Source organism: Protopterus annectens, chromosome 11.part0, assembly GCF_019279795.1.
Source record: "Protopterus annectens isolate FY-2018-M chromosome 11.part0, PAN1.0, whole genome shotgun sequence".
NCBI lineage: Eukaryota > Metazoa > Chordata > Ceratodontiformes > Protopteridae > Protopterus > Protopterus annectens.
The window spans coordinates 477,023,739-477,037,528 of NC_056745.1; the positions used below are offsets into that span (position 1 = coordinate 477,023,739).

At 41.4% G+C, this 13,790-nt stretch overlaps 1 protein-coding gene across 1 annotated transcript in view; it reads right to left on the reverse strand.

Annotated features, from left to right (window-relative positions):
- Positions 1 to 13,790, reverse strand: part of OSBPL8 (oxysterol binding protein like 8) — a 3,324,100-nt gene that overhangs the window by 445,482 nt on the left and 2,864,828 nt on the right. Inside the window, exon 20 of the mRNA XM_044087980.1 lies at positions 72 to 257. Coding sequence (XP_043943915.1) covers positions 72 to 257 — 186 coding nt within the window. The remainder of the gene's footprint in view (positions 1 to 71; positions 258 to 13,790) is intronic.

Below are 13,790 nucleotides of genomic sequence, written 5' to 3' on the forward strand. Positions count from 1 at the left end.
TTGATCTGTCACAACAGCGAGACGCCCGTTAGTAATGGCAATAAGCCACATTTTTTTCTGGCAAAACTTACTCAGCATACTTATAATGCCACTCCCCGGTGATCAGATCCTGCTCAAAGAGTTTGCAAACCCATTCCTCATGTTTGCCCTTCCTTTCTTTGGCAGCCTTCCTCTGTGCTTCCTCCAAAGTGAACTTCTGATTTGTAGCTTCTGTTTGGTCTTTGTTGAGTATGGCTCGAGTCACATGATGCCAGAGTCTAGGGAAAAACGAACAGCTCAGTAACGGAAATAACCCCATGAAGATTACATGTCTGAGTATACACAGAGTGAAAATATGTACCTTCAGCAAAGAGATATATTTCATAGGATTCAACTCACCTTCCTTCAAAATACAGAAAAACATCTGCCACAATGTGGTGCTAAAACTGGCTGCTAGAATATCTGTCAGTGGGTAACATCCTCTTATCACCAACATTTTTGTTCATGTGACCACTTGCTTCTCAACATAAATGGGGAAAATGCTATCTATCCTTCCCAGCTCTTTCTAGTTAAAAACTAGCAGTGGCACCCTGACAAGAAAGGAAGTACAGTTCAGAGGTTCATAGATTAGTACTAGGCTAAAGGCCCTTGCGAGCCATTTTAAGCCTAGCCAATTATCCCTTGTGAGACTCAAACCCTGTACCTTGTGTTTGTAAGGCAGACACCTTAACCATTAGGCCACCCTACTTACCTGTAACAGTAGGTATTCTTAGAACACATTGCCTTACTGGCATTTGGGTAGCAGGGTAAGAGTCTACCTGCCTTTTAGTGGCATTCCTACTTGAACACCTGTGGTGCTGATTGCATCAGAAAATAATGTCATCCTTGCAAGAGATGTCGTGGAAAGCTTCAGTGAAGAACTCTATGTATTACATGAAAATTCAAGGAGTAAGAACATAAGATGCTGTGAAAGATCTTGTGTTGCTGTAGAGACCCAAGTAATCAGCCTTAATGCAAGATGCCTGCCACATCACTAATCTTCCATTTGATTCTTACAAGTCTGTGTAATTCTACTATTTTCAATTAAATTTTGTTATCCTTAGATGTTCAACAAACACTACCTTACCGGCATTCTAGTAGTAGTGCCCTGCTACCCTCTTCTGGTAGTCGATTAAGTCCCAACCCATTGCCTGTCTTTGATTGCAATGGACCAATCACCTGGCGGTACAAGGACTAACTTATAAACTCACAGAAAGGACCCTTTCAGTTTTCTACGGTCCAGTAGGAACAAAAGCTTTGTGAACACCTCCTGTTCCAATACTAACAACCACACACAGGCAACAATAAAGGGTGTGGAGCAGTGCTCCACAGTAACCCAAACACCAAACTATTTACATCCAAAAAGAGGAATGGTGGATACTGCCAGTAAAGTAACATATTCTATGAGCATCTACTGTTACAGGTAAGAAGGGCTTATACAACTGTATTATGTTCAATATACACACTGCCTTACTGGCATTTGGGTAGATTCCTAAAGCTTACTCGCCCTGGAAGGAGGAAGGATAAGGGTCCAGGACCCCCCCTGGAAAAGGGTCCAAGTGAAGTCTGCTCTGGATTTAGAAAAGGCATTCAGCTTGTAGTGCTTCGTAAAAGTATGGACAGAGGATCAAATTGCTGCTTCTAAAATACTTCTACAGTCCATTCCTTTCCAATGCACCACTGAAGAGGAAAAGGCCTAGGCGGAATGCGTCTTTACCTTGCCTGAATTTGCCTTGCCATGGTAGGTACAACAAAACACAATACCAGAGGACAACCAATGTGCAATAGTTTTCTTAGACACAGGATGACCATTCTTTGCCCCCTGTAGGAAATAAAAACCCTTTCAGCCATACTGAAAGGCTTCATTCTGTCAGGGTAGTACCTGAGCTGCTGGTGCATATCCAAGGTATGATGTATCCTGAGTACCCTCTCTCCCTTATTCTGAGGCTCTGGAAAGAATACAGAGTTACTGGCAGATTCTGAGACCACTTCTGGCATGAGAGAGGAGTTAGTGTGCAAAACAATCCTATTGCTGTGGAAAATAAGTTAAGACTGCCTCACTATGAAAGCCTGCAGCTTACTTTGCAGATGTCAGAGTAATAAGCAAAACAATTTTCCACATTAAGAACTTCAGATCAGCCTGGGTAGCAGGATCAAAGGGTGGTAAGGTGAGTTCTTCCAGGACATGGCTAAGATCCCAGACAGGAGGAATTTGCTTAAAAGGGTTCCTGATACCCAACGCTCCTTTCATGAACTGTTTTACCAAAAGAGAAGAAAGAGGGGGACACACTAGCAGAGAAACAGATGCTAAATGTACTTATCAGTTACATACAATAAGCCATTCTGAGGTAGCTCATACAAACATTTCAAGACCAGAGAGATGTTAACTTCAAGGTACTCTCAGTTTCCATTTAGGCAACACTTCAAAAAAACCTCATCCATTTGTAAATGTATGATTTTCTAGTAGCAGGTTTTCTGGCCTCCTTTAAAACCTGCTGCATATCCTAATGAAACAAGTACCTACATGGAGTCAAGACTGAATCATCCAAGCTGTCAGCCGAAGTTGTTCCAAATTGGGGCACTCCATACACTCCTAAGACTGTGTGAATAAACTCAGTGCGTGAAGAAGTCTGCGGCAATTGGCCTTGGCCAGTACCATTAGAAGAGAGAACCAAGAATGCCTGGGCCCTAGAGGCCCACCACAATAACCTTTGGCATTTCAAAGTACCTTGTGAATCAGTGGAAAGGCATACAGGAACATTCCTCTCTAAGGAAACGAGAATACGTCTCTCCTCCAAGCAAGTCTGCAAGGATGCCTGGAACAGAATTTCTCCAGCTGTCTGTTTTGAAAGCAGGTGAACAAATCTATCCAAGGCATTCCTTTCATCTAGACTACATCCTGAAACACTGTCTTGCTCTGACAGGATGTATGATGCCTGAAGAGTGCTGAAGAGAATGCTGTAACGCCAGTTTCCAGGCCATCATTGTCAACAATAATGAGGGCATAACCTTGTACACCCTTGTTTGGTGAGTTGCTCCTCATAACATTTTAATTTCCTAGCAAACTTCTGGGGATTGAAGCCATTAAATAATGCCAGGCATTTGAGTCTTATACCTCATACCCTTCATAAAATACATGCTAACACAAAATCTGTTATTCCAGCAACTTTCTAAGTTGATAAGAGCAATAAAATCTGTCCCTATTTTCTGGCCTTTGCCCACCTTCATTATTTTTTATCTTTGCCCAGAATTCTTACACTAAGAGATTAAGTGGTCCATAACCACAAGAAGAGGACCTCGAGCCCGTAAGTGGTGAAGGACTTCCGAGGTGTGGACCACCACCACCATTTCCTGAATATTGGTGTGCTTCCCTGTATCTTCAGGCCTCCAAGTGGCTTGAACTTGCACTCCCATTGATACAGTTCCCCAACTGAAGTCAGAAGAATCTGTCTGGACAGACTGCGCCAGAACAGGTAGGAAGAAGGAAGTCCTAGATTGATACTCAACTGTGCTATCCATCCCTCTAACTCTCGTCTGATGAAGGCAAGCACTGGCAACTGGGATTCCAGGAAATGTAGGTGCTGAGTCCAACAATTTCAGACATAACACTGAATTTGCCTTATGTGGAGATGGGCCAGTTTTATCATGAGAAACTTGGACATCATCAGTCCCAGAATTTTTAGGAACTCTCTTCCTGAGGTGATGTTCCTCCTGGAGAATTCCTGAAACATCACCTGATAGGACAGGGCCTTGTATTTGGGAACAAAGACCATTCTATTGTTTGTGTCAATTAAGCATTCCAGAAAGAAAAGTCTTTGTGAATGTGTCAGGCACAACTTCCAAAGGTTCACTTTGAACTCTAGCTGGGAGAGTAAGGTCGAGACCTTCTCTAGCGATTCTAAAAAACTGGATGCAGAGTGTGCACAGATCAGCAAGTCATCCAAGTAAACAAAAATGTGAATGCCAAGAGTATACCAGTCAGCCACTGCTGCAGCAGGGCATTTGGTAAACACTCAATGTAAAGTGGACAGCCCAAAAGAAGAAGAAACATTGTTTGCAGGGTAAGCATCTTGAACTTTGGGACCCTGATAAAGGTATTCAGAAAGTAAAGGTGCAACACCAGTCTCCATGTCCACTCTTTTAGGAACCAGAAAAAATCTGGAGTGGAAAGCTTTTATTCGCTCGGAAGGAGGGACCAGCTCTATGAGCCCCTAAACTCCAGCATTTCCAGAGTATAGGAAGGATATCAAAGTCAGTCTGGCAGTTGGGGGGGGGGGGTGACCCCCAGAATGGAGGTAGATGTTCCTTTCTCTGCCATTTGTAACCTCTGCCATACATGTTGAGCATCCATCTGTTGGAAACCACAGATAACCAGGCTGCCTTGTTGAGGACTAACGTTTGAGACAGGAAACTTGGGAATGACGGAAGCTGAGCCTCAGCATAGTCATAGGGGGGGTTATACTTTTGAGGAAAGGAACCTTTCTTGTTAGAATTGGCAAAGTTCTAGTTCTGCCATTAACCTTTTGGTGCCTTAGTTTTTGTTTGGCTGGGACTTCTATTTGTTGGGCTGTTGAAAATTATCCTGCTTATTGGGTGGAAACTTTAACATATGGAATATTTTAAACAGCGCTTGCATCAATTTACCTCTGTTATCACAATGTTTTAGGATCTGATTAGCTGCTGTACAAACCCACAATCAGAATCAAGTGGAGCATTCATAATCTCTTTAACAGACCAGAAAAGTTTTGGCTGTGCAGCCGTGCATGCCTTCTCACCACCAACATGGACGTCACTCTTTTTCTAGACACAGTATCAACTCCCTCCAAGGCACTCTTTAAAGCATGTTTAGGCATGTCAGAAACACTGGAAACAATCTCTTACACACAGTCTTTCTGCTCAGCAGGAAACAATGCCTTTGTCTGGTAGTTGGCTTAGAGGATTAAGGAGCTCTTGAGCTATTTCATGAGGTTCAGTGGTGCAAGGTTTGATTCCCCTCAGATTCCATTGCTTAAATGTGACACTCTGAGCAAGTCACTTAACCAGACACCGCTGCAAGACTAAGTATGAAAAGGTCCATGGAGATTAGTGCTCTATCGCAGAAAACAAATACATACAAATAAATAAATGAATAAGTATATAAAATAAATAAATGCCATAAATTCACCTAAACTATTCATACACCTCAACACAAACTTCTACACAAAGCACTGATACTTAAACACTTTAAAATCTACACTCCTGGACTTTACCAGCTTCTTTCTTTGAGATTCTAGCCACTTGGCTAGTTTATCTTGTGGGACTGGGTTAGATGAAGACATTATCTTTATTGGCAAAGGTCACTGAGGACACAGAGAAGGGGCTTGGAGACCAGGCACGAGTGAACACATCCTGAATTTCTTAAAAATTTTTTTAGACAGAGGCTCACTCAGCAGAGGAGAACTGCAAGCTTTCTTAAAAATATCCTCCAGTGCTGAGATCAGTGGAGGGAAGGTTGCCACATCTGAGGCTTCATCCTCCAAAAGATCATACACCCTGCTGATCTCAGGGGCAGCCTATGATTACTCCCAACTGGATACTTCCTTAAACCATGCCAGACAGCATATGAGAAAAAGAAAACAACCATTTGGGTTTCTGAAACTGTTTGTCCTCAGAGGAAACTGACTGCACAGACTCTAACACTTCTGAAACCTCAGATTCCAAATCCCCTTCAAAATCAGGATCCTGCGGTGGCTGAATGGAGATAGGAGTGATTGTGTTACTTAAAAGTCCAGGTTTGCACCCTGTAATCAATGGAATGAATAACAGGGGTCTATATCAGAACGTCGAACTTTCATTATTTCGAACGTTCTAACATCGACCCTTATTCAGCGAACGCTGAAAATAGCGAAACAACAGATAACCAAATTATTTCCTAGGGAAAAGAATTCAGTTGTCCGTTTCTGTCATTTCGCTATTTTCAGTGCTGCGGTGGAATGTTACGGGTCGGGTTCAGGTAAGTGTGCGACTGGGCGTGGGTTAGGTGAGTTAGGGATAGGACACAAGGGAGGTATGTGTGCGATTGTGTGGATGTGAGGGTTATGGCGAGTTAGGTGAGTTAGGGCGTGGGTGAGGTGAGTGTGTGATAGTGATGGACCTTAGGGTTAGGGTTTGGGTTAAGGTAAGTGGATAGTTAGTGGTGTTTGTACAGTTTAGTGTAGGGTTAGCTGCAAGATTTTGGGTGTATGTGTGTGGATTGCTGTTTGTTTGGTGTGCTTGTGTTGTGTGTATGTGTTTTGGAACAGCAAATTTTTTCCCTAGAAAAAATTCGCTGTTCTGAATGTTCGATGTTATCAGCGTTCGCTGAATAGGGGTTGATGTCAGAACATTCAAAATAATGAAATTTCGATGTTCTAATATGGACCCAAATAATAGATATAGGCATACCCACCAGTTCAGGTGAAAACACAGTTGGAGATTTTTTCCTGTAACATGGTGGGTCTTCTGTCTCTTTTTAGCATACACTGCACTACAGATATCAACACTGGCAATAGATTCTGTATTCCTGACTTACCCTGCATTTAAAGAGTTTGGATCCCCCCATACCTGAACCAGGTAATGGCACAGTCCCAGAGGATGTATCTCTCCCATATCTCACTTATAGGTGTGATACTACCACCACACCAGGGGGCCTACAGGCAAAAGGAGGTGAGTGGTCTGATATCCTGCCCAAGGCTACTGTGGAGTCACAAGCCACAGGCTGAGGAATACTGTTAAATTTTCTTTTATGTTTTTTAGGTGTACAAGGGGTAGATGGTAGGGGTAAACTGGGGGAACCTTATCTGAGTCCATCGAGTCAGTGGATAAAAATCTAGCCAGAGCAATACCAAATAATGGCTGCATGGTCAGCCAGTAAAAATGAACAAATTCCACAATTATATCTCTAAACAGCAATCTTAATTTTTGCAGAGGGTACTATTCTGAACACTGCACTGAATAAAATGAGAGTAGCTTCAGTAACACAGATAAAAGCACAAAATACACGCACAAAAGTCCCACAGTTTTTGATAAAAAAGGTTAGATGAAGTCCAAATGAACAACCTAAAACAGTATTCAACAAGATATAAAATTATGAAAACTTCCTATCATAAATGTTTAACATACAAAATGGTGCCAAGCTTGCAATTTAAATAAACAAAAAATATTTAAAATGCTGTAATCCCACTCAATCACCTCAAAAAATCACAGTCCCAAATAAAAACAAATGCAAAATCAGCAAGTTTTCCTAACAAAACCTAATCAACAGAAAAAAAGAACAATTAACTTTCAGCTCTGAAAGGACTACATAATGAGAGGAACTGATGTAAAACAGCCTTAATACAGAAAATAAACTCACCTAAACATACACAAATGGCTATAAAAAAAAACAGAAACCAACAATCAGCTTAAAACAAACAGTATAAGAAGTACACTCTGCAGACTAAGTATAACCCAAATATGTATCAAATTTGTAATCAGAAAAAAAATAGAGCAGCAGAATACACTATTCCAGCACTGACAGAAAAAGAAGAGGGAGGAAATAAAAAACAAAAGGGTTTCGTATTGGAGTTCAGCAACAGAAGAGATCCGGTGCAAGACACAGTCTTCCCAGAGATTCTTCTCTTACTATGGCACTATAAAACTGAAAGGGTCCTGTCTGTGGGTTTGTAAGGCAGTCTGTACTGTCAGGTGATTGGTCCATGGGTGGGACTCCTGAGCTTAAATCGACTGCTAGAAGACTGTAGCAGGACACTACTACCTGAATGCCAGTAATGCAGTGTTTACTGAACATCTAAGGATAACAAAATTTAACAGAAAACAGTAGAATTCCACAGACAACTTGTAAGAATCAAATGAAAGATCCAGTGATGTGGCAGGCAGCTTGCATTAAGGCTGGTTACCTGGGTCTCTATAACAACACAGGATCTTTCACAGCATCTTATGTTCTTACTCCTTGAACTTTCATCTAATACGTACAAGTTCTTCACTGAAGATCTCCACATCTCTTGCAAGGATGACATTATTTGCTGCTGCAATCAGCATCACATATGTTTAAACAGAAATGCCAATAAAAGGCAGGTAGACCCTTATTCCAAAGTTCTTTCTTGGCAAAAAAGGAACACTTGACAAACTAGATCCATTATGAAGAAAGGAAACAAAAAGCTGAAAATAAAAATGCTCCTCCCTTCTAATAAATACAAGGAGAGAATCAGAATGGTGTAATATTGCTGAGATGATCTCAAAAATGAAATTAAAATATATTTCCTATATTCTGCATTCCAAAGTAGTCTAGTCAGCAGATCTATACTTCTTCAGTGAGTTCCATAAGGTAGCAGTGGGCTGGAGAAGAAAAGAGCCACAGACTCTGATGACCACTCTCTGCTATACCCTGCTTCCCCTCTGAAAGCTATACCCAAGAGTAGAAAGTTTAGCGATGTTATGAACTCAAGACCAGGTTACTTAAGTACAGGTGCCCAGAAGGTGAACTCATTCAAACAACCTGCACATGTAGCTATCATTTTTAATGGTAGAGTAGAGCAGATGCAAAAAGATCTCCCTGCCTGTGTACAAAAAATCCAGTTATTCAAAACAAACTGACAATACTGGTTTCACCATTTTTATGTTCAAACTAACTGAATAAATTTATGTCTGATAAAAATGATCCCTCTGAGTGGAGTAATAAACCAGTGCTCACACAGTGCATTAAAAGATATTTTCTCCCATAGTCCTCCTCTGCAAATTAAACAGATGAAATTTGCTAGCTTGTCAACTTCTGCCATCATGTGAATGTAATCAGTGTAACTACCTGGCTACCTTCCCCCTTACCATTCTTCCACCTGTCCTATGCCCAATTAAATATCTCATTGGATTCTCTCTCTACCACTGATTCAAACAGGTCATTTCAAGTGTCTACAACCCTCTGTGTGAAGTTCTTTTAGAGATCATAAAGTAGTTATTACCTAAAATTTGCTGCCTACAACCCCTCCTCCTCCTCCCTCTGTTTTTGTTAAGGATGAACTTTCACAACACACTGACATGATCATTTCCCCACTGTAACTTCTGTTTTCAGGCAACACTTCCATCCCTCTTCTTCCCTATATATCACAGGTCTTTTTGATTGCTTTCTTTTGGATTTCTTCTAGCAGTCTGTTGTCCCTTTCCTTGTATACCTCAAGAACTGCATGCAATACTCATGGTTTATTTCCAGCAAATCCCAGCATATCTTTCCTGTCAAACAAAGAGAACAGGAGAAGCAGAGTTTTTTACTTTTGTTATCTTTTCCTGGGAAACTCAAAACATACAAGAAAGAGAGACATCTATAGACAAACAAGATGAAATGGCTGCAATATACAGCTTGATGGAAGCATAAGATAAAATCATCTTTAAATAGCTCACACAAATACTTGAGAACCGTATGTACTACTTCCCTTTCGGGACCAGTGTCACTGGCAAGGCACCAACTAAAAAATGTCTTCCAGTTCCCAACCGAAGACTTTCTAGTAGCAGGTTTTCTAACCTACTTTAGTACCTACTACACATCCTCATGAAAAAGGTACCTGAAAGGTATTAAAACTTAATCATCTGGGTTGCCAGTTATAGTTGACTGATGTTGGGGTGTATCAAACTCCCCTTCTGCTGTGTCAGTAGATCCAGTCTGTGTGGTAACTTGTAATAACTACCCTTGGCTCAATTCTATCAGGAGGAGGAACCAATTTTGCCTGGACCATAAAGGAGTCACCACAATTTTTTTGTAATTCTGAATCTTTAAAAGTACCTTGGAAACCACTGGAAAGGGTGGGAAAGAATGCAAGGACATTTCTGACCAAGGGAATGACAGTGTCTGTCAAACATGCCTGGATGCAAGGAAGTGTCAAACAACATTCGTCCAGTTGTCTGTTTTGTAAGGAGGCACACAGATCTACTCGAGATGGTCACCATCTCTGGATCAAGTTCTGGAACATGCATGTATTGATTTGCCACCTGTGTAGGGTCTTTTGCCACCTGTGTAGGGTCTTGTCCAGAATCTGCTGAGTCCGTCTGCCACAATTTTTTGCTCTGCAGAATGAAAGAGGCCGGATCAGCCAACTTCTAAGCCATCAATGTCAACTGCCCAAGAGGGTACAACTTCATACCCCTTTGTTTGTTGAAACACCACTCCACTGTGATGTTGTCTGTAACTACCAGTAAAGGGCCTGGAGTCCACAGATGGTGTAGAGCTTTCAAAGCATGAATCACTGCAAGCATTTCCTTGAAGTTATTTGTTTTGGTTTGTCCAAAGAGTCCCATAGACCTTGCACTTTTACTCCCATGTTAAACTGCACCCCAAGCATAAAAAGAACAGTCTTTTAGGACAGACTGAACTGGGTCCAGAAAACAGATAAGTCCAGGACTGAGAACTTTTGTATCCCTCCTCCACTGCAATTCTATTCTTACAAACCCCAGCACAAGAATCTGAAAGTACAAGGGGTGTAGGTGCTGGGTCCAAGACTTTTTTAAGCATCACTGTATTTTTCTCAAGTGTAATCTTGCAAGAAGTATCCGTGAGGATCATGGATGCCATGAAGCCTAAAATCCTGAGAAATTCTCTTAGAGGAGCATGAAGCTGTTAAGAAAAAATTCAGAGCTCTGCTAGTAAGTTATTAACCTTTCTTTTGTAAGGAAGGCTTTGGCTTGACAGTATTTGTCAAACACCCCCAAATGAAAATTTTGTGAGAAGATGTGAGACGAGTTTTTTATATTCAAGTGAAAACCCACATGTCATGGGAGGTTGGATACCTTAGTTAAGCACTCCAAACATCTGGGAGAAGACTAGAAACAATGAAATAATTTAAATTACAAAAAATGCGGATGCCCTGCTATCTGGAGAGTCACTAAAAAGGACTAGACACCTTGTAAACAATCGAGGTGCAGTGAAGAGCCCAAAGTGTAATGCACTGTACTGAAAATATGATTTAGATACAGCAAAATTTCCTGAAACTGTGAGCAATGAGAATGTGATGGCAGGCATCTTTAGAGCCATATGTCACCATGACACACTGGTCTGGAAGCAGTACAAGCACTGACTGTGGAGTCAACATCTTGAATTCTGGAACCTTGACATAAAGGTTGAGAAAAGACAGAACTAACACAGGTCTGCATGTATGCATGCTTGCCCCTCCTTTGGTAACAAAAATATCCTGAAATAAAAAAAAAATTTCCTATGTGATTTGCAGGTACTGCTTCTATGATATCTTACTTCTAACATATGTTGTAGCTCTGGTAGAAACAAGTCTGTCTGATTTGGTGGATGTCAGGGAATTCCCCTGAAAGGAGAAAGAGTCCAACCCTGTGACAAGTGATCCCTTCTTAGATCAATTTCAACACTTATCTGTCTGAAACCATCTGACCCCTGGGTAAGGGGATTGAGGGTAAGTCAGTGAGAGAGAGGTTGGGAAACTGGAGCAGGAGGTTTGGGTACGGTGATCAGATGCCCAGCAAAATCATTCATTAGCTGCAGCGTGACTCATTTTGGGAAAGTTATTTCTTTTATTTGGTTTAGAAGAGTTATCCTCCTGCCATTTTCTTTTGGGCCCTGCTTGTTGTTAGACTTGGATTTATGTTTGATCTCTCCTGTAAAGGATTAAGAAACTGCCTTGACAGGGTAGAACCTGGGCACCTAGAAACTCCATGCATCAATTTACTTCTTCTGCCCCCACTTTATAGGGATATGTGTAGCCATGGGCCCAAATACCAGATCTGGGTTAAGTGGAATATTAAGAATTTAAGACCAAATCTTCAGAAAAATTCTGGCTTTCAGTCTTTTAAATTTTCGATCTTACAGCATAGACCCCATATATATATATATATATATATATATATATACACACACACACATATTTATATATATATATATATATATATATATATATATATATATATATATACACACACACACACACACACACACACACACACACACACACACACACACACACACACATACATTAAGGTAGATCAGAAATAATACCACAAACACTCAAAAATATTTGAGAGGAAGTTAAAGGGGTGTTATATGTTAGGTAAGAAGCTTTTGACCGACTGCTGTTCCACTGGAGCCAGCGAGAAGCTTCTCTTTGAGGAGGCAGGAACATGGTGAAAAATTACCTCAATCTGGTGGTTGCTGATATGTTTCCCTCCAAAAAAAGTGCAGCATATCAGCAATGTGGGAGGGGACTTAAAGCTTTGGCAAGCTGGCTGGGTGCTGTGTCCTTGCAGGGCACTACCCATATGTTACTGCAGCAGTAAGAATGAATTAGAAGTTATGTACCTACCATAACGTTCCATGTTAGTTGTCTTCTCTCGCCTTCTTTCTTGCTGGATGGGTTCGGAGCCGATCCTCGGCTCCGACTCGGCACTTGCTTTAGCTCGAGAACTCCTTTTACCAGCTCGAGGCAACCCTATATCCCATGATGCAAGGCGGAACTACCTCAGATCTCGTTTGGCAGCTAACTTACCCTGCTAAAGGTTATCCTAACCAAATTAGGAACAAAGTTTCCTAAAAGAAGTCCTCATAACAAAGATCCAGAGGAAACAAACTATTAGGAACTCTTCAAGATCTGTCCAGGCCAGGGGGAAGGAGGGAGGGACGCAAGAAAGAAGGCGAGAGAAGACAACTAACATGGAACGTTATGGTAGGTATATAACTTCTAAATGTTAAGTTGTCAATCTCGCCTTCATTCTTGCTGGATGGGACCGCATCCCTAGCACCTGAATCCCGGGCGGCTCAACGGAACAGACTCTTGAGAACTGTGGAACCAAAACTGGCCCTATCTCTGGAGGCCAAATCCAACTTGTAATGAGAAACAAAGGTATGAGGCGTGGCCCAAGTAGCTGCTGCACAAATGGTATCAATGGGAAGTCTATCCTGAAAAGCTGAAGAAGTGGATAGACTCCTGGTGGAGTGTGCTTTTGGCTTAGAAGATAGTTGTTTGCCTCTGAGAGAGTACACATAGGAAATGGTGGAAGTCAACCATCTGGATAAGGTCACTTTAGAAACTGGAAGACCTAACCTGTTTTCTGCATAAGAGACAAACAATTGGTCCGATTTTCTAATTTGTTTAGTCCTATGCAAGTAGTACCTGAGCTGACGATGGACATCCAAAAAATGCAATTTCTGTTCAGCTCTGTCGGAATAGTTAGGGAAAAAGACTGGTAGATCTATAGATTGGTTAATATTGGTTTGAGATACAACCTTGGGGAGAAAAGAAGGGTTAGTTCTTAACGATACCCTGTCCTTATGAAAACCAAATAAGGTGAACGAATACAGAGAGCTTGAATCTCGGAAACCCTTCTTGCAGAAGTGACAGCCAGTAAAAATATAGTCTTCCACGTCAATAACTTCAAAGAACATGAAGCAGACGGTTCGAAGGGAGGTAGTATCAAGGATGCCAACATTAAGTTTAGATCCCATTGCGGAGGAGGATGCTTTATAGGTGGCTTTAGGAGAAAAACTCCTCTCAAAAAGGCCTTGCATAATCTATGAGACATGATGTTATTGTCATGCAAGCCAACATGATACTTGGAAATAGCAGCCAGTTGTACTTTGACTGTAGATGACGAGGATCCCGAATGAAAAACCTCCGCTAGGAAATCTAAAACAGAATGTACGGGAGCAGTAAAAGGATCAATATTTCTGGAGTTTGCCCAAATCGAAAATCGTCGCCACTTGCTAGCATAAATAGTCCTAGTGGACACTATAATGTCTCTGACTGAGTCAG